This window comes from Enhydra lutris, unplaced genomic scaffold (assembly GCF_002288905.1).
Source record: "Enhydra lutris kenyoni isolate GAN:26980312 unplaced genomic scaffold, ASM228890v2 scaffoldscaffold3, whole genome shotgun sequence".
In the NCBI taxonomy this organism is placed as follows: Eukaryota; Metazoa; Chordata; class Mammalia; order Carnivora; family Mustelidae; genus Enhydra; species Enhydra lutris.
In genome coordinates, this window is record NW_019154087.1 from 43,766,530 (window position 1) to 43,786,396 (window position 19,867).

The 19,867-nt window shown below is 36.9% G+C and overlaps 1 protein-coding gene across 1 annotated transcript in view; it reads left to right on the top strand.

The window, feature by feature from the left end:
* LOC111154820 (WD repeat and FYVE domain containing 3) overlaps positions 1-19,867 on the top strand; it is a 243,510-nt gene that overhangs the window by 81,948 nt on the left and 141,695 nt on the right. The window contains exons 4-7 of the mRNA XM_022514747.1: positions 6,664-6,773; positions 11,638-11,799; positions 16,316-16,508; positions 18,222-18,408. Of these exons, the coding sequence (XP_022370455.1) occupies positions 6,664-6,773; positions 11,638-11,799; positions 16,316-16,508; positions 18,222-18,408 (652 nt within the window). The remainder of the gene's footprint in view (positions 1-6,663; positions 6,774-11,637; positions 11,800-16,315; positions 16,509-18,221; positions 18,409-19,867) is intronic.

Genomic DNA, 19,867 nt, shown 5'->3' on the forward strand with positions numbered 1-19,867 from the left:
TTCAATTTTTGTAGATATTACTTCCGTAAGAGAAACCTTTCCTGTTCACCCTATCTCAAATAGATCCTTTATCCTCTATCCCCACACCAGTATTTTATTCAGTCACCTTAAATACTGCCTATAGAGCTTTGTCATCTGAAAATATCTCAGTTTACTTAGTTTTACTATCTGTTGTGTTCACCCCTGTATCACCTAGAGAACTAGTCACAGATGAGGTGCTCAAAAAAATCTTTACTGATTTTTGATAGAGGATTTCTTTGTTTGGTGGTTTATTTTTTTAAATGCTTTGAGAATTGGAAGTGTTAGAAAAGCCAGACTTACTATGTTTAAGAGAGAAAAGCATAATTTTGGAGTATCTCCTTTGTCAGTCTTAAAGACCCCTGGCTGTGGGAATTCTTATTCTTTTATTTTTAGTGTTTAACATTGGAAGTTTCTTCTAGTGAATGTTATCATCAAACTTGGATGGGGGTGGGGTGCCTGGGTAGCTCATTCATGAAAGCGTCTGCCTCAGTTGGTTAAGTGTCTGCCTTCGGCTCAGGTCATGATCCCAGGGTCTTGGAATGGAGCCCTGCTTTGGGCTCCCTGCTCATTGGGGAATCTGCTTCTCCCTCTCCCTCTGCCCCCACCCCTGCTCAGTCTGTCTTTCTCTCTCTCTCTCTCAAATAAATAAAGTCTTTTAAAAAAGATACTTTGGAGATTTTTTTGATCTTTTGGTTTTTCTAGTAAAAAATTTTCAAGATCCCTAGGCATATTCTGAATTATCTTTTTTCTTTTTAAGATTTTGTTAGAGAGGGAGAGAGAGAGAGAGAGAGAGCGCGTGTGAGTGCGGAGGGAGGAGCAGAGAGGAAGGCAGACTGTGCTGGACTCCAACCTGGAACTTCATCCTAGGACCCCGAGATCATGGTCTGAGCTGAGTCCACTGCTTAACCAATTGAGCCAGCCAGGTGCCCCTGAATCATCTTACCTCTTATATATCCTATTCTCATTTTCTGATTGACTGATTTTTATTGCAGCAAAAAACACATAACATGAGGTTTACCCTCCTAAGAAAATTTTAAGTGTATTGTACAGTTCCCTCTAAGTGTAGTGTCTTACAGTAGATCTTTTTTTTTTTTTAAGATTTTATTTAGATTACAGAGATTACAGGTAGGCAGAGAGGCAGGCAGAGAGAGAGGAAGGGAAGCAGGCTCCCTGCTGAGCAGAGAGCCTGATGCAGGCCTCCATCCAGCTTCGGCTGAGATCATGACCATGACCAGCTGAGATCATGACCATGACCAGAGCCAAAGGCAGAGGCTTTAACCCACTCAGCCACCCAGGCGCCCTTACAGCGCCTTTTTTTTTTTTAACCTTTTTTCTAATCTTTTATAACTGTAACTTTATACTCATTGAACAGCAACTCTCCATCTCCTTCTCTCAGTCCTTGGTATCATTCTACTTTTTGACTCTGAATTTGGCTACTTTTGATACCCTGCTTGAACTTTTCACAGAAAGTTATCATTGAAAGTAATTTGCTATAATTCTATGCACATAATTTTTCTCCAGAAATTGAGCCCTCTTTGATTCATTTAAAAGTTGTCTGTATTTGTTGTGCATCACAGCAAGGTTATTTTTTCAGGACTCCTCTGAATTTGGTGTGAAGTACTTGTTACTTGTTTGTTACTTAATTACCACTCACATATCAAGCCTCTCTATCAGATCGCTTCTAACGTGGATTGTAGATATCTCAGTAGGAATATAAGCATGTCTGCAATTCTGTTGTTTGAATCCATCCATCAGAAGTTAGTAAAAATGGAAACATGCAAAATGCATATAAGGATTGGTATGTAATACATGAGGGCAACTTGACAGTTCTTGCATTCTCTGCCTCCCATAATTCTCTTTTGGTTGTTGCCTCCATGTGGCTTTTGTTAAAAATATGTAGTGGCCCTCAACTAATTTGTGGCCATGTTGTGTACAGGGTATAGCTTAAGATTTTTTCCTACCTTTTGTAGTTACTTGTTAATAAGTTCCACTATGCAGTCTGCTAGTGTTAAGGGCACATGGTCCATATAAGTCATTGAAGCAAAAAATCTCCACCCATGTAAAAATAATATCTTCAGTTTATTATTAATGACATCACTGTGTGATAGGTGCTGCTGTTAAATACAGTGGAATGATCCCCAGTGGACAGTGGCCTGGTGATGGAGGAGCTGGCGGATGCTTACCACAACTGGTGTCTTACACAGCATCTGTGGTGGGATTAGTTTAATGTAGTGAATCCCTAAGTAGACAACCCAGCCTCTTTTTTTAAACAGAAAAACAGTGTGCCCCGCTGTCCTCCAAGGATTTCAAAGCCACAACACCCTCAGGTAATTTTATTCCCAAGGTGTGGTTGTGTATTATAAAATGAAAAAAAAGAGCATGAAAGCTATGAGTTCTAATACTATTTTTCTGACTAACTTATGGAAGGTTTTGGGGATGGGAAAGAGTTTTGGGGGCTTGGTTTCTTCATTAATGAAAAAAATTTCATAATACTGTGGATGTGTTTCACATATTCATCCTGTTGCATAGGTTTGAAAATGACTGTGCTTTAAATGCAAAGGAAATATTGTATTGCACTAAGTTTTGCATTTTGATTGCTCTAAATATTTTCTGACTGAATTCACTCATAGTCTGTCTTTAAATTTCTTTTAAAATTATCTACCTTCTATTACTTAATCTAATAATGAGCTCTACTAACTCCATTTCTGCATTTTTTCAGTTGACTGTATGTATTGAAATGCAGTATGAAAGCTAAAGCTTGAATCAAATGATTGGCAACTCTCAAGATGGATTAATATTAATATATTCCTTTCATTAACTCTTATAGTTATATTTTGTAGTTAAGTTAAATCATTTAAATTTGTATTTGTTAACTGTTAGTGAAATTGAAAGGTTCTACTGCAATTTTTCTTTACTAGAAGTGTTTTTCTTCCAAAGTTTTAAGAAATTGTAATTTCTTGAGGTTTAATTTAAAATTACTTTCTAGTATATATAATTTTTTAAAGATCACACTCAATGTTCAAGATGTTTACAATGAGCTTCTTGACTCATTTAAAATAAAAAGTGGGAGATCCCATTAATGTGTTTTGAATGGCAGCAAACTGAAATAAGTAGGTAAGGGTAAAATAGTTCTTATGAATACATTTGTTATGTAAATATCCCTTGTCAATGAGGTCTTCTCCACATTCTTCTCAGAAAAGGGTAGTTGTTAATTAAGTTGGTAAAGTTGTTAGATGCTGTTACTAATTACACTCTACTGATCTTTTTCAATCTTTATTTTCATGTGTATTATTTAATCAGCTCAGCGATCCACTGAGTTGTTATAATGTTTAATAACAATTCGAACATTGAGGGTTTTAAAAAATCAATTATTTGTGTGTTCTTATCTTGCGGAATATCTTAATATTCATTGTCAACCAACACAAGAGTAACCACATATTTGTATAAATGCCCACCATCGCTCAGATAAATAGAACTGTTGCAAGCCAAAAGTAGGTTTTTGGTGTTTTGGTTCTCAAAATAAGGATTAGCATTCATTGTTTATAATTGACGACTCACTGAATAACAGTTATTGAGTAGCAGAAAATACATATTTGTCCAGTGTCCTTTTTTTTTTTTTAAAGATTTTATTTATTTATTTGACAGACAGAGATCACAAGTAGGCAGAGAGGCAGGCAGAGAGAGAGGGAGAAGCAGGCTCCCTGCTGAGCAGAGAGCCCGATTCGGGGCTCGATCCCAGGACCCTGGGATCATGACCCGAGCCGAAGGCAGAGGCTTTAACCCACTGAGCCACCCAGGTGCCCCTGTCCAGTGTCCTTTTAACATTAATAGCGTTATATTGAAAAAACGCGGGTGGCATTTCACTTCACTCAGAATGTGTCTTATCTGTAGCTCTCTAGCTTTCATATTGGGAAGGTAATTTTGTTGTTCTCTTCAGCCCCTTTCTTTTCGTTCTTTGTCAGAAGCATAGGTAGTTGACCAGTTCATTTTATTTATTTATTTATTTTTAGATTTTATTTATTTATTTGACAGAGAGAGAGAGATCACAGGTAGTCAGAGCAGCAGGCAGAGAGAGGGGGGAAGCAGGCTCCCCGCTGAGCAGAGAGCCTGATGTGGGGCTCGATCCCAGGACCCTGGGATCATGGCCTGAGCCAAAGGCAGAGGCTTAACCCACTGAGCCACCCAGGTGCCCCAACCAATTCATTTTCTAATCAATGTTTTTGTCATTGTTGTTATGAAATAGAATTTTATTACATTGATTTCATGATGGAATAATCAATTTGAAGACTGCAAGTAATTTTTTAATATATTGAGTTATGAAGTTGGAAGTACACAATTTAACACCAAAGTTGCCTGCCTTGTGCAGAAGCCTAGGAAATGGAAGCACAGCATATCAGCCTTTGAAAATTTTTACTTACTGGAAAGGAGTCATCTTCCTTACACAAGCATTTAGTTCCTATCAAGGAAAGAGCTTATGTAATATAGCGTTAAAACCTGACCCATTACAGATTTGCAAGAAGAAATTGCAGATCAGTATTTATCAGTGATCTCAAACCACAATTGCTAAAGAATGTTTTTTGGTGAGAGTCTTCTGTTTGCTCCCCTCTCTATTGAGACCTTCACAATTTAACTAGCCTTAAACATTGCTTTCTTTGTAGTATTATTCTCCTCAGAACTTGCAGGAATCTGTTTTCCATAGTAAACTCCAACATTCTTGATGTTTGTAACAAGTTGAGCTCAAAGTGCCCTTCTTTGATCTCCTTAGCTTGATTTATTCACTCATTTAACAGATATGTATTGACTACCCACCTAGTGCCAGTGATGTGCTTCATACAAGGGATTGGCAGTGAACAAGGCAGACAAGGAGTCCTTGTGCTCCCATGATATTTACTTTCTAGAGGGGGCGAGAGGGTATAAATCAGTGAAAATATGAATACAATAATTTCAACATTTTTAAGATGTTGAAATATTAGAAATAAGCTAGGATTCTTTTGGCTTCCCTCTTTTCCAGTAGGTTTTTTTTTTTTTTTTTTTTTTTTTAAATCACTATCTTTATCTCTTACAGGCTAGACAGTTTGGATTTGAATATAAGTTCTGTCACTGACTAGCTATGTGGCTCTAGGCAAATTATTCATCCTCTCTGTTTCTCAGTTTGTATTACTATAACAGGTATAATGATAGAAAATAACTCATAAGGTTCTTGAAAGAGTGTTTGTTGGGGCACCTGGGTGGCTCAGTGGGTTAAAGCCTCTGCCTTCGGCTCAGGTCATGATCCCAGGGTTCTGGGATTGAGCCCCATATCAGGCTCTCAGCTCTGTAGGGAGCCTGCTTCCTCCTCTCTCTCTCTCTGCCTGCCTCTCTGCCTACTTGTGATCTCTGTCTGTCAAATAGATAAATAAATAAAATCTTTAAAAAAAAAAAGACAGTGTTTGTTGTACAGTAAGACTTGGTAAAAATGAGCTATTTAAAATTCTTTGTATTAAATTATTCTTTCAAATGGAAGTATACAAAGATGAAATATTCCCAGCACAGTATCCTATGTAAGTCTTGTATTCATTCAGTTATTTAATGAAAAACTTTATTTATCTTGATTGTCTTAAATGAAAGAAAAAAAATACCTCAAAGGCAACCTAAATTCTATTTATTCTACCTTTTGCATTTTTATGTTGTGTGTGAAGTGTACACTAGCAACCTATCAGGTTGGTTTTGATAAGTGAACAGATTAGACTTACTTTCTGACACTTTAACTCATCTCATACATTGATAGAAACATTAATGAACTCTGTGCTGATGAAATTAAGCACATGGTTTGGGATTGGTCCCATTTCCCTTACTTCTAAAACCATAACTGACTAAATTTTCTTTCCTCTGATGCTATTCTGTGCGTGGCACTCATTATTCCCACTGTCAGTTGTTCAGGTCCCCTTTGTGTGTGTCACTGGGGCGGCTACTGATTTGGGTCACCTCCACCAGAATCTCTGCCCTTCCAGTTTGTCCTGCACATCACCACTGTACATCTATATCTATCTCTCTCTATATATATATATGGTCTTAGACTGATCCTTTCATCGTCTACTTTGCTCAAGAAATTACACTTGCTTTCTATGGAGCAGAAAGTCAATGGCCTTTAGATTACCCTCATAAATTGGCTTTACTGTTGACGCTAGACTCTAATCCTCAAACAGCTCTTGTAGACTTTTAACACAGTGTTACTACAGTTCTTTGTCTTGATCTTACTTACTAGGCTCAGTCTTCTATTTACACTTTTGTTTTAATACTCTGCTTTTAATTTCTCTGTTCCTTGCCTTCCCTCCCACTTCCTAGACAAACGTATCCTTGTTTTCCAGGTACGTTTAGCTCAAATTTTACCTTTCTCATGACTCTTTTTGACTGGTTCATGATGTTGTTGTCCCCAAAATACATAGGTTGACTTCTCCATTTCTGTATTGATATAATGATATGATTTAAGGGCCTAGATATACCATTAAAGTATTGCTCTTTTTAACGTATTTTACACAGAGCATGTAATTGTGCTGATAGAAAGCACGTGCGTAGTAAATGATCATTTTGGGGCAGGTTTTAAGGAAGAACCTCTTTATATGTGATCTCCCCCCACCTCATGGGTTCCCTTTGGTTTTATAGAGGCTGCAAGTCGGGCCATAGTCCAATTCCTAGAAATCAATCAGAGTGAAGAAGCCAGTAGAGGTTGGATGCTACTGACAACAATTAATTTGTTAGCATCCTCTGGTCAGGTAAGTTCTTTGTTTTTGTGTTTGATAACTTTTTTTATCCTCATGGAATTTTGTGAGATTAAATTTATCATCGTATCTAATTAAGATTTTATGATAATCATTATGTTCTTCTAATGCTTCTTACATGTTATTTCATGCTTCTTACAACATCTCTATGAGGAGAATTCTATTTTATTAATTTTATACCTGAGGGAATGCCTAACTTGAATAGCATTTTCCGTCTTTGTCATGTCATAACACACGTGGAACATGATAGCAGTGCACAGTGTGCCAGGTACAGCACTGGACTCCTGTGACTGTAGGCGAGTAGCCCGGAGCTCTGGCTCCATGTGGCCCAGACCAACGCTGCTGTGACCCATGTTAGGGCTCTTGCCTTCTTTCTCCACCCCCCTCTAAGTTTTTTAAACACATTTATTCTTTTTTCTTTTATGTAATTTACATACCATATAACTCGCCCATTTAACTCACTGTGTAATTCAGTGGTTTTTAATATATTCACAGAGTTGTGTAGCCATCACTACAGTCTATTTCGGAACACTTCCATCATCCCAAAAAGAAGCCCTGTACCCTTTAGCTATCACACCCCCATTCCCTATCCCCGCCCCCAGTCTTTTTTTTAAAATTCAATTAATTAACATACAATGTATTTGTTTCAGGGTTACAGGCCTGTGATTTATCACTTATATAATACCCAGTGCTCATTATAACACATACCTTCCCCAGTGTCTATCACCCAGTCACCCCATCCCTCCAACCCCTCCTCCCCTCCAGCAACCCTCAGTTTGTTTCCTAAGATTAAGAGTCTCTTATGGTTTGTCTCCATCTCTGACTTCATCTTGTTTTATTTTTCTCTCCCTTCCCTTGTGATCCTCTGTCTTCTTTCTCAAATTCCTCATATCAAGAACACTTGCCTTAGAAGAATCATCTGATGTCACTTCACTAATAAGGAATAAATGACATGGAAAATACTTTTAAAATTCTTTTAACTTTATGGGAAAATAGGGGAATACTGATGTTTTCAGGATAATATGTATTCCCTTCCCACTTGATTTATTCTGGAGATTGCCACTCCCCCCGCCCAATCACCTTTAAACATCTGCCATGATCTGTGTTGCATCTACTCAGTGATGATCTGTTTGGATGCCTGACTCTTGGCCTGTGATGTGGGCATGAAAGTTTATTCAACCATCTACAGTTCTGAGTAGAATTACCTATCAAAGTTAGTGCCAGTCTTGAGAATGGTTATTATCTAAATTACAGTGGGGGTTTTAAACAACTCACATCATTTAATAATGGGATTTACAAAGGCGGGTGTGACACTAGTAATACTACAGTGACAGGCCACAGTAGAAACAGTGCATATTCCTTAGTAACCATATCCTGGCAATAGGCACTAGCCTCAAGTAGTAGCCCTGGGACTTTTCTCCCTTAGAATGATCTGTTTCTTTCTTTTGTTTGCTGGTTTAGGTTTGTTTTTCTTTCTTTCTTAACATCACAAAAGGAATTAGACCAACTTGCTCTGATGTACCTGGGACTTCCCAGATTTTAGCTCAGAAACCCCACATCCCAGGCAACCCTTGAGTCCTGGGCAAATGGAGATGTTTGTTTACTCCAAGTAACCTTTAGATACTCCTAAAGAGGCCCGCTGTTTCCATGTATCTGTGACCGGACCAGAAGACTATCAAAATGTCAGTTCTGTTGGCTGTTGATGGTAGCTATAAATGCCTCCCTATTACTGTACCAAAATTTGGTTTGGTTTAGAATAACATGTAAAATAATCATTTTTCATTAGAATATTTCTGAGTTTTGTTCTGTTTGTTTTTTAGGATTTTTATTTATTTATTTATTTATTTATTTGAGCGAGAGAACAGTAGTGGAGGTGAGGGATTGAGGGGGAGGGAGAAGCAGACTCTATACTGAGCAGGGAGCCCACCATGGGGCTTGATCCCAGGACCCCAAGATCGTGACCTGAGCTGAAGGTAGATGCTTAAGCTATTGAGCCACCCCGGCACCCTGGAATATTTCTAAGTTTTAATCACATTTTCTGTAGTTGCTGTCTTTCTCAAGTGTGAACAAAAAGTGTGTCCTACCAAAATTCCTAACACACTAGAAAGTCAATAAATGTGAATTAGCTTAAATATGTACAAATGGACAGATTGCCTTAAAAGAGTAAGAAAAGAATCAGGGGAAACCTAATCACTTTTTAGAAAAATTACAGATGTTGCCAATTACTAGTTTGGATGCCAAATTATACTTTTAGTCTATGAGTTATAAAATGAAAATGAGAAGTCATATATTTTGCCTAATGGAAAGGGAAAGCTAATAATAACCTGACTAGAAAAAGACATTTTATTTTATTTTTATTCTGTTTTTAAAGATTATTATTTATTTAGTTGAGAGAGAGAGAGAGAGAGAGATAGTGAGAGAGATAGTGAGAGAGAGCATGAGCAGGGTGGAGAGGGAAAAGCAGACTCCCTGCTGAGCAGAGAGCCTGACAGGCAACTCGATCCCAGAACCCTGAGATCATGACCTAAGCCAAAGGCAGACACTTGACGACTGAGCCACCCAGGTGCCCTGAAAAAGAGACATTTTAAAAGAAAATTCAGGGTTATATATTTTGAGTTAGCTTTTCTGTTTACCTGCCATTTCCTGTTGGTAGTGGTGAGGAACAGAGATGACAAAAATATGTCCTAAGTCAACATGTAGATGACAAAGATGGAGTAGATGAAGATAACACTATAAAATGCAATCATGGGGCACCTGGGTGGCTCAGTGGGTTAAGCGTCTGCCTTCAGCTCAGGTCATGATCCCAGGGTCTTGGGATTGAGTCGGCATCAGGCTCTCTGCTCAGTAGACTATCTGCTTCTCCCTCTCTCTCTCTGCCTGCCACTCCCCCTGTTTGTGTGCTCTCTCTGTCAAATAAATAAATAAAACCTTAAAAAAAGAAAAAACCTAAACCATTTTAAAAAAATAAAATGCATTCATGGGGGGTATATGTAGTGCTATGAAAATAGAAATGTGAAATGTGAGAGTTACAAATTTTGTAAGTGGGGGTAGGAGGAAAGATGAGGAATTAAAGCTTCTGACATGGGCAGACTTTAAACTGAACATCAGAAATATGGAGATGGGGTAACTAGAAGTAATCATAGTGGGAAGAGCAAAGGGTTTTTAAAATATTTAGAGGCAGGAAATGATACTGGATGTGTAGAAAAGGACCAGATCATGCAAGGGATTGTTTTTTTTTTTTTTTTTTTTTTTTTTTGGTTATTGGTTATTGGTTTTTTATTTGCAAGGAAGGGATTGTTGCAAAGTCTCTCTCCTCTCATCACCCTGCTACTGCATTAGTTCAAGCCCCATCTCTTATACGGTTTTCTGTAATAGTTTCCTAATTACCTTGGCTTTCTTGCTTTTATATCTAACATATCTAAACTACCACCAGCTAATTTTCTGAAATCTGGTTCTGTTATTCCTTTGTTTGTAACACTTCAGTGGTTCTCCAGTGCCAGGAAAATAAAAGTCAAACCAGATTGGGAGACCATACGCATACATAGGTCATCAGACGTATGCACGTGGGGATCATTCAGCCGGCTTTGTCGCCTAGGGCAGGTTATGTCAGTCATGAGTTTCAACTGCTTCATGTGTAAAGTCAGGATCACACAATAATAGAATATACCTTGTAGGGTTGTTGGAGGAATAGATGAGTAATTAAAATGCTTAGCATTATGCCTGTTTTATAACGAACACTTATTAAAGATTAGATGTTATTATTGTGGCTTTTCAGGAATTAACAGTTTTGGACTCAGGTTCCTGAAACATACTATACTGTAGAGGTCAACCTCCTATGTATCTTCCAGATGGTCTTTCCCCTCTTAATTCCTATACTTTTCCATTCTGTTCCTGGCGGTGTTGATGATTCCCTTTATATTAGCCAGCGTACTGTCATCACTACACTTAAGAAATTAAATCATAGTCGAACCTACTTCTGCTAGTAGACTGTGGTCTTCTGAAGGGCAGGGGTGCTTTGTCATTGCATGTCCTGTTCCTAGCACCCTACCAGGCATACCCTACACATTCAAAACTTGCTTGATGAGAAAGCTAAGAAACTTAATACGGATTATGCCAGCTCTTGATCTCCAGCGTGATAAAACTTTTTATTCCAAACTTCACCATGAGAAAATTTGCCAATTATTATAGCATACTTAAGAATACTGGAAGCCTCACCATAACAAGAAAGTAGAATTTTTTCCTTTAGAAATTGTTGAAAATGATATAGAGATATGTGTGTGTGTGTGTGTGTGTGTGTGTGTGTATGTGTATGTGATGGCTATATCCCTCAAGTGTACTTCCAGCCTCAAGAATGTATTTTAAGAATAAAAATCATGGTCAAGCAACTACTAATACAGAATATAGTGCTTAATATAGCTTGTGTTTGTTATATAATGCTTATATTAGCTCTGAGACCTACTTGGCATTATATCTGTTTTATAGGAGAGAAAAGTGAGGTCCAGCAAAATTCGTTTGCCCAGATTTATGGTTAAGTGTCTTTTTTCCAGATTGCAAAGTTTATATTCTTTGAAACATTCTGCCTCTTAATAAATAGTAAACTTAATAAATAACAAATACATCTCAATCTTTGATTAAAGCAAACTTGTCCAAATGGAAAATGAGTATTTGTCAGCATGGAGTAATTTTTTAAAGATTTTCAGGCATTCAAGAAGTTATTTTGATATGTAATTTTCTGGCTTAAAATTTGTAAGTTAATGATTTAACATCTGGCTTAAAATTTGTGAATTTACTTAGCTGTACCAGTTACAGTTACATCTGTCTATCTTCTTATTCACTTACTTACTGGTTTGTTTTCCAGAAAACCGTGGACTGCATGACAACGATGTCCGTGCCTTCCACCCTGGTTAAATGTTTATATCTGTTTTTTGACCTTCCACATGTGCCTGAGGCCGTTGGAGGTGCACAGAATGAGCTACCTGTAGCAGAACGTCGTGGACTACTCCAGAAAGTTTTTGTACAGGTGTGGAAGGTGCTATTTGTCTGCCCAGCAATACCAGTCTGTTTAAAGTGAAACAGGTGTACTCCTCAAAGAAATGTTCTGCCTATTCCATTTTCTATAGTATTCCATGCTCTTATATATTTTTAAGATTTTATTATTTGAGAGAGAGAGAGAGAGTTAGAAAGAGTGCACAAGTTTGGGGAGAGGCAGAGAGAAAAGAGAAGCAGACTCCCCGCTGAGCAGGAAGCCTGATGTGGGGCTGTGTCCCAGGACCTGGGATCATGACCTGAGCTGAAGGCAGACAGACACTTAACCAACTGAACCACTCAGGCACCCCTTCTATGCTCTTTATTATTGACTTTATCTCATATAATTGCCATATTTCTTGAATCTGAACACTTATTTTGAGGAGTAATGGAGTGAGGCATTAACAAGTTTATTTCTCTGGACAGATTCAAATATTAAGGTATCCTTTGATAAGGCAATAACATCTCTAAAAGGAAATAAGCAAGAAAAATTTCTGTTGACAGTCATATTAAATTTGGGGTAATAGTTTTTTTTTTGTTGTTGTTTTTGTTAATCTTATTATTTATTTGACAGACAGAGATCACAAGAAGGCAGAGAGGCAGGCAGAGAGAGAGGAGGAAGTAGGCTCTCCACTGAGCAGAGAGCCCGACGAGGGGCTTGATCCCTGGACCCTAGGATCATGACCCAAGCCAAAGGCAGAGGCTTTAACCCACTGAGCCACCCAGGCGCCCCTGGGGTAATAGTTCTTAAAATATCAAGAAATTCTGTTTATTGTTCTAAATATAGGAAATTCCTAGCCTATAAATATTTCACTTGTAAAAGGCTGTTTATTTTAGTGGCTGCCACCATCTCCTCTGCTCTCTGCTTATAAAGTCCTTCTTTACTGCTGTTGCTGCTATTCCTTTAATAGCATTAGCAGTTGACCAGGGTTTAGTAGACCTTTGTTAGTTTGTCTGGCCGTCATTTTGATATCCTTCTTTGGGAGAAAATTTTCAAAACAGAGTACACACATGTGGAATACAGTCTAATGTATGGGACTAATACAGTGTTCAAAAAAACCACATTGACACAAGAGGACAGGTACTGCATCATTTCACTTCTGTGAATCAAAGTGGTCAAACTCTTAGCTAGTAGGACAGTGGTTCCCAAGTGCCAGAGGGTAGGGAACAAAGGGTTGTTGTTCAGTGGGTGTAGAGTTTCAGTTTTGCAGGATGAAAATGTGCTAGAGAGCTGTTGTACCGCAACGTGCATGAAATGAACACTATACTTAAAAATGATTAAGATGGTAAATTTTGTGTTAACGTGTTATCACTTCACTTAAAAAAAATAAAAACAAACCACACCTGTTTGAATTCAGTTCTCTGCAATTACATAATTTAAGATGCACATTTCTCACCTCTGAAGTCAGGAAAATGATACCTACCTAAAGGATTTTTGTGAGGATTAAGTGAAATAAAACACAAAGCGATGGTTTGTGTGTGGTAGACATGAACTAAAAGTCCCTTTGATTGCTGCTCTTTCCAACACCAGGGCCACCTCCCTCAGAGTAGCTGAGAGGACAGTGGATCTGCAGTGGTTAAGGTGGAGCTGGATACATGGTAGTGGGGTCTTTGATGAAGAGCTTTGCGGAGGGGTGAGCAATGAGGGGACAAGAGAGAGGGAGACTAAGGCGGTTTTAGAAAGGAAAAGACACAGGGCACCTGGGTGGCTCAGTTGTTTAAGCATCTGCCTTCAGGTCAGGTCATGATCCCAGGGTCCTGGGCTTAAGCTCCAGGTCAGTCTCCCTGCTCAGCAGGAAGCCTGCTTCTCCCTCTGCTTCTGCCCTATCCCACCCCCCACCCCAGCTCATGCACACATGTGTGCACTCGCTCTCTCTCAAATAAATAAAATCTTAAAAAACAACAACAAAAAAAGGGAAAAGACAAGATTATCAATAAAGTACTAATTCAACAAATATTTATTGAACACTAGATTTCTTAGATACTTTTTGCTAGTAGTTAGGTAACATCCATTATCTCATTATTTGGAAGGCATCCCATAACTTTAGAGGTTTTGTTTTTCCACAAAATGATGATGAAAGCAAATGGCAGAAATAGGATTAGAAGTTATGTTTATCTGAGTCCTGAATTAGATTGGAAGAAAAGCAATGGGAATAAACAAAGGAGTAAATCCCATAGGAATTAAAGCTGCTTAAAGACGTTGCTAATGAATGTAGTGGGTTAGTCTTTGCTTATAGGCTAGTAAACCTATTTCAATAAAGCTCTTCTAAAGAACTAATTAATACCTTTGGCAATAAACAGAGGCTGAATTTTGTGTTTTTAATGCTAATTAAGTATAGCAAAGATTTCTTCTAAAACTTAAAAAAATGTTTTCTGTATCTTAAGGCCGTGGGTGTTTCCAAATGAATGGGAGATTCATTTCAGCATATTGGAACCATTGAATGTTAAGGCCAAAAGGAACTTCAACGAGAATTTGGATGAAACTGTCCGTTTAAATTACAGAAACTAATAGCTGAGGCTGTAATCCACAGCAGTTGTGTGGCAGAGATGGGGGCCTGGCTCTTCCCACCTCCTAATCCAGTGCTCCTTTAGCATCACTTCCTTATTTCATTTTCTCCTCACAGACTGGACACTGTGGTCGCCACTTTGTCTAGAATGCCAGTGGGGACAGACTTACCAAATGTTTTCAGAACACATACTGTTTATGATACATGAAATCCGTATGTTTATGTTATGTGATAGTTGGTTTCCTGGGTCTTTAGCATTGGTACTGGTTCATGTAGGCATTCACTGTGTTGTTTTGTTTTGTGGGTTTTTTGTTGTTGTGTTGATTTGGCCAGTTATTTTCTGCCACACTTGGCTAGACTTAATAACAGAGTCCCTACAAATAGAAATGGTTAGTATATAGGAGAAGACAAATGAGATATAGACTGGTTTTCTATTCATTTTATAATGAAAGGATTACAGGAGATTATTTCTGAGAATCCTTTTGCCTTTAAAGATTAAGAGCTAGTTATTTTAAAAATCAACAAATTTAAGGAATTAAATCCAGTTCATTTTTGAGAAGAAAGATTTGTTTTGGAGAAAAGTATTTTATTTTCAAGTTTGTTTTTATGTTACAAATTAGAGAAATGGCATCCACTTCTCTAATCACATAAGGTAGTGTGAGAACCAGTGAAAAGTATAATCAGTGATGTACTTTTTTGAAGGTAGATATTTTGCTGCAGTTGATGATCTTTTTTTCATATTATTTTTTTTGTTATATTTGACATGTATGGGGAAAGATAATACCTATTACACATATTAAGTCAGTGTCCAGCAGTTTCTCCAGGCATTTTTGTGTGTGTCAGGGGGAATGCCTGTATTTACCTATTTTGTAAATATCTTATTTCTCTGTATTCTTGGTAATTTTTTCCCCCTTCCTTATATTTGGCAACTATGAATTAGAAAGCCCTTCTATTTAAGTAAATTTTTGCATTGAAGGAAATAGGAGAAGTAAAAAACCTAACTTTCTCAGACAAAACATATTTTAAATACTTTTTGTATATTTAGCAGTTTTCCCACAGATGCTGAAATACTCAAATTTCATGAAGCACATTTCTTTGAAGAGAATAAAATTTACATAAATTATAGTTACTTTGTTCATTATGATATATATTTTTGAATATTTAGAAAAGAAATTTTTGCGAGGAGAAGAAAAGTTAACTTCTGATGCAGAGACAAGATGAGCAGGAAAGATATCCATTGAAGGCAGAAACCATAGCTAAATTCTAAAAGTAGTGGCTCTTAGTGCTTTGAGTACTAGTATAATCTGTATTCTGCAAATCATAATTAAGGAATAAGTTCTCATTCCAAAGTTTAAGAAGTTTTGAATCTTCTTTGAAAGCCAAGCCTTAGAAGATTTTTGGCTACTAGAGATAATTGAAAGATGCTTCAGAATTAAGATGATTTTGTTATTGTAATATCTCCTTCTACCTGTATAGAAATTGGAACAATTTTAAAATACTTTTCAAGACCTGTTTTTACTTTTTCACCTCCCTAAAACTGTCCTTTTTAGAGAAGAAAATTGTATCTCACCTATGACAATCTACGAATTAAAGAACCAGATTAGAAAACCAAAATGTTGATCTTGAAAGTTACTGTTGATTTATTCCATTTCAGAGTCAGTATGCAAAAATACCACAGAGAAGACAGGAGAGTAAACAGAGTTGGAGGTTTTTTTTGTTTTGTTTTTTTGGTGGTTTTTTTTTTTGTTTTGTTTTTTTGTTAATTTTAAATAAGCTGATAAAAGTAGGTCTGGCTTACTATCTTAGTATAACACACTTCTAAATTATAGGGTTTTTTTTTTAACATTGCCTGAGTTAGTGCACCCATCATTGTGGCTTTAATGATATCACTTAATACTAACCCTGAACTTTCAGAGTTTTTAATAATCAGATCTAGCCCTCTTCTGGCTCCTCCTTTACCCAACCACTCATTTATTTAAATACACATTTGTTTTGTTTCTTTAGATCTTAGTGAAACTCTGCAGTTTTGTTTCTCCGGCGGAGGAGCTGGCTCAAAAAGATGATCTCCAGCTTTTATTCAGTGCAATAACCTCTTGGTGCCCTCCCTACAACCTGCCTTGGAGGAAGAGTGCTGGAGAAGTCCTAATGACCATATCCCGTCATGGTCTTAGTGTCAATGTAGTGAAGTATATTCATGGTGAATATTTCTTTATGTTCATTTTCAGTGCTCTAAGTTTCTTTCATTTTTCTCTTCTTCATGTGATGACAGACTGCTTTTTATCTCTCAGTTCTCTAAAGATTCTATTTCAAATTAAAAATGGTCTTTGCCAGGAGAAAAAAAATTTTTTTTTTATTTCTGAGACATTACAAATGTAAGAAATTTTTGTATGTTCTAAACAATGGACATCTACAAGAGTTGAAATAATTTCATTGTTTATAAATGTTTAATCATAATGTCAGCTTGGTGTCATAGCCTGTTCTTCCCTACTCTTCTCCTGAGGGGGGTAAAAAAGTTTTTTGCGATACTATAGTTTAAAGCCTTTCTGAAGATATTTCATAAGTAGATGGGTAAGTAGCTGGCCAATGGGGCATAAGTGAAATTAGGTAGATTCTTTATCGTTACTAAGGAGAAATTGTGCATTCTGTTTAACTCCTATGTAAGTGTCAGTTACCCTTTAAAATGTCTTACTAGGAGACAGTGTAGCATCTGAAATAGTTCACTTCTTATATATTTTTTCCCTGAAAATCTTACAAAATAATTTTTAATACAACCATTTGTTCACTCACCTAACATCAGTCAGTCATTAAATGCTTCTTGCCCACATTCCCATGTTAAATCTTCTTAGCTTTTGCTATGTGACATTGGATTTCTTTAGACAAATCAATTTCGTTAAAGATAATAGAAAAAAAAATGTTGAGAGTTTACACTCTATTTATTTCATGGAACAACTAATAAATCACAGTGAGTTATGCTTCATTCAAAACCCATCTCTGTTCTTAAATTTGTTCACGATTCATCAGTCAATCGGATTCTACTCAAACCCACACTCCTCTGTGCCTTTACTAAGTTATGAGTGTTTCGTGAAAAATTTGCTTTAAATAAAAGATCAGAAGGGGCCACAAGGACAAATGAGTTCTATTCACACCCTAGTGCCTGCCCAGCTACATGAGGGCTTCTGTGACACATGTCACATCCACCCAGCACCTCTCCATAAGGCTCAGAACACTGCCTGTGCTGGGAAAGCGTCTGGAGGTGAGGAGTGTGTGACAGCCTGCTTGGGGGTCCAGGCTCAGCATCTCTCTGATGGGGAGACTGGACTAGGCCTGCAGATGTGCCTGCAGGTGGCTGGGAGATCATCTTTTTAGAAATCCTTTAATCCCCAGAGTCAGTGAGAAGGTATCACTGTGCTTTAAATGAGTAACATACAGTGTAAACATAATTGAAAAAATTTTATTTCCTGAAGTATTTCTGTATCTCATTGGTCCATATTTACTCCGATTTGAGCTTTTAAACTAATGATTGGATTTTTCTTTTTAAACTTAGAAGATAGGTTTTTGTCCCCCCCCCCCATCCTGTCACTATTCTAACATAAAAGATCAAAAATACTGTTTGGCAGCAAGCAATCATTTTGTTTAATGAAAAACGTCTAAGTGTGATGTAAAAACTATAATAATGTCAACTATTTTTCAACATTTCCTGTATTACCCTTTGTTTACTACTTAGAGACAGAGCTTTTCCAGTGAATTTAAGTCTTATATTTACTTTTAGAATGTGTAACATTTATCTTATAGTATTTTATAGATACATTAAAATTCAGTATTTCATTGAGAATAAAATTTTTTATTTAAGAATAAAAATTTTCTTAAGCAATTGATATAAATAATATGTATTTATTCTTAATTTTTGCAGAAAAAGAATGTTTATCTACATGTGTTCAGAATATGCAGCAATCGGATGACCTGTCTCCCCTAGAAATTGTTGAAATGTTTGCTGGGCTTTCTTGTTTCCTCAAAGATTCGAGTGATGTTTCCCAAACCCTTTTGGATGATTTTCGGATATGGCAAGGATATAATTTCCTTTGTGATCTCTTGCTTAGGTAAGACCCCACAATTTAAGAATATATTTTAAATGTGTATTCAGTCTTTTTTGTCAATGGAAACAGCATGGTTTGGGGCTATGAAAAAAAAAGGGATTAATCACTTATTCAACTTTATCCCTTTGGCTTTAATCACTTCTTTTTATTCCTATCTGTCAGCGGAGTATAAAAAGTGAGTTAAGCTTGCAAATGCAGGCTACAAACTTGGTGGAATCCATGGTTAGGTGTGGAAGTAAATCTGTTCTTCAGTAGCTGAGGGAGAAGAGCTTCAATGAGCTAACTGATATCTTTCTAAAGTGTAAATTCTTCATGCTTAATTATATTTTTGGGATTTCTTACTATACCAGTGGTTTATTAATATAGTTAATAACAAGAATAATTATGTAGATTGAATGAGACCTTACAATGTATATATAAAACAAAATGTTTCACAAGCCCCCTTTTCCATCCCAAATGTTTCATGCATATCCTGGGAAAATGGCTGGTTGCAAATTTATTAAGAAGAAAATACTCATGTCTCACTAGTTGTTCCTGGCCCATTACTTACTTTTAAATCATTTGATCTGTTCTAAACCAGCACTATTTTATAAACTCCTTATTTCTAATACCAGTTTAACCTACTTGCGATTAGTACTAAGCAACTCCCCAGAATACAGTTTGGCATATATATATATATCTTAATTTATAGAGGAGGATATAGAAGGTGATGAGGTGAGCATTTCATGTTACTGGGTGGGGGGTGTTAATTGGTATAATCCTTTGAGCCTGCAGATTGATCACTTATAGTCAAGAGCCTCAAAAATGTTGATACTCTCACCTGTGGTTATTAATCCTAGAAATATAATCCTAAATGTAGACAAAATTAATGCTCCTGTATTCTGATTCCCACTGACTATCCCATCTCCCTTTCCTCAAATCTGTGGTTGGCTCTCCATGACCATTAAAAGAGTATCTATAGGGATTTTATATTAAAAAGGAGAAGCATTTGTGTCAACACTGGTAAATGGAAAAAACAGGTTATAAAATTTTGTATATGGTGTAAAAATAACTATTATTAAGACCAAACTTTTTACAGTTAAAAATAAGGCAAGTTTATAAACCATATCAGAATATATTTTTTTAAGGTTTTATTTATTTATTTGACAGAGATCACAAGCAGGCAGAGAGAGAGGGGAAAGCAGGCTCCCTGCCGAGCAGAGAGCCCAAATGTGGGCCTCGATCCCAGGACTCTGGAATCATGACCTGAGCCGAAGGCAGAGGCTTAACCCTCTGAGCCACCCAGGTGCCCCAAACCATATCAGAATATTAACAGGTGTCTGAGTTGTGAGGCTAAACATACTTTTTTCTACTTAAGTGTATTCTTTAGCTTTATTTTAATTAGTTCTGTTAGGGAGGAAGCCCCAATAAATCTTACTCTTTTAAAGAGATAGTTTTGCATCTTGTGTTCTCGATAAAGCCA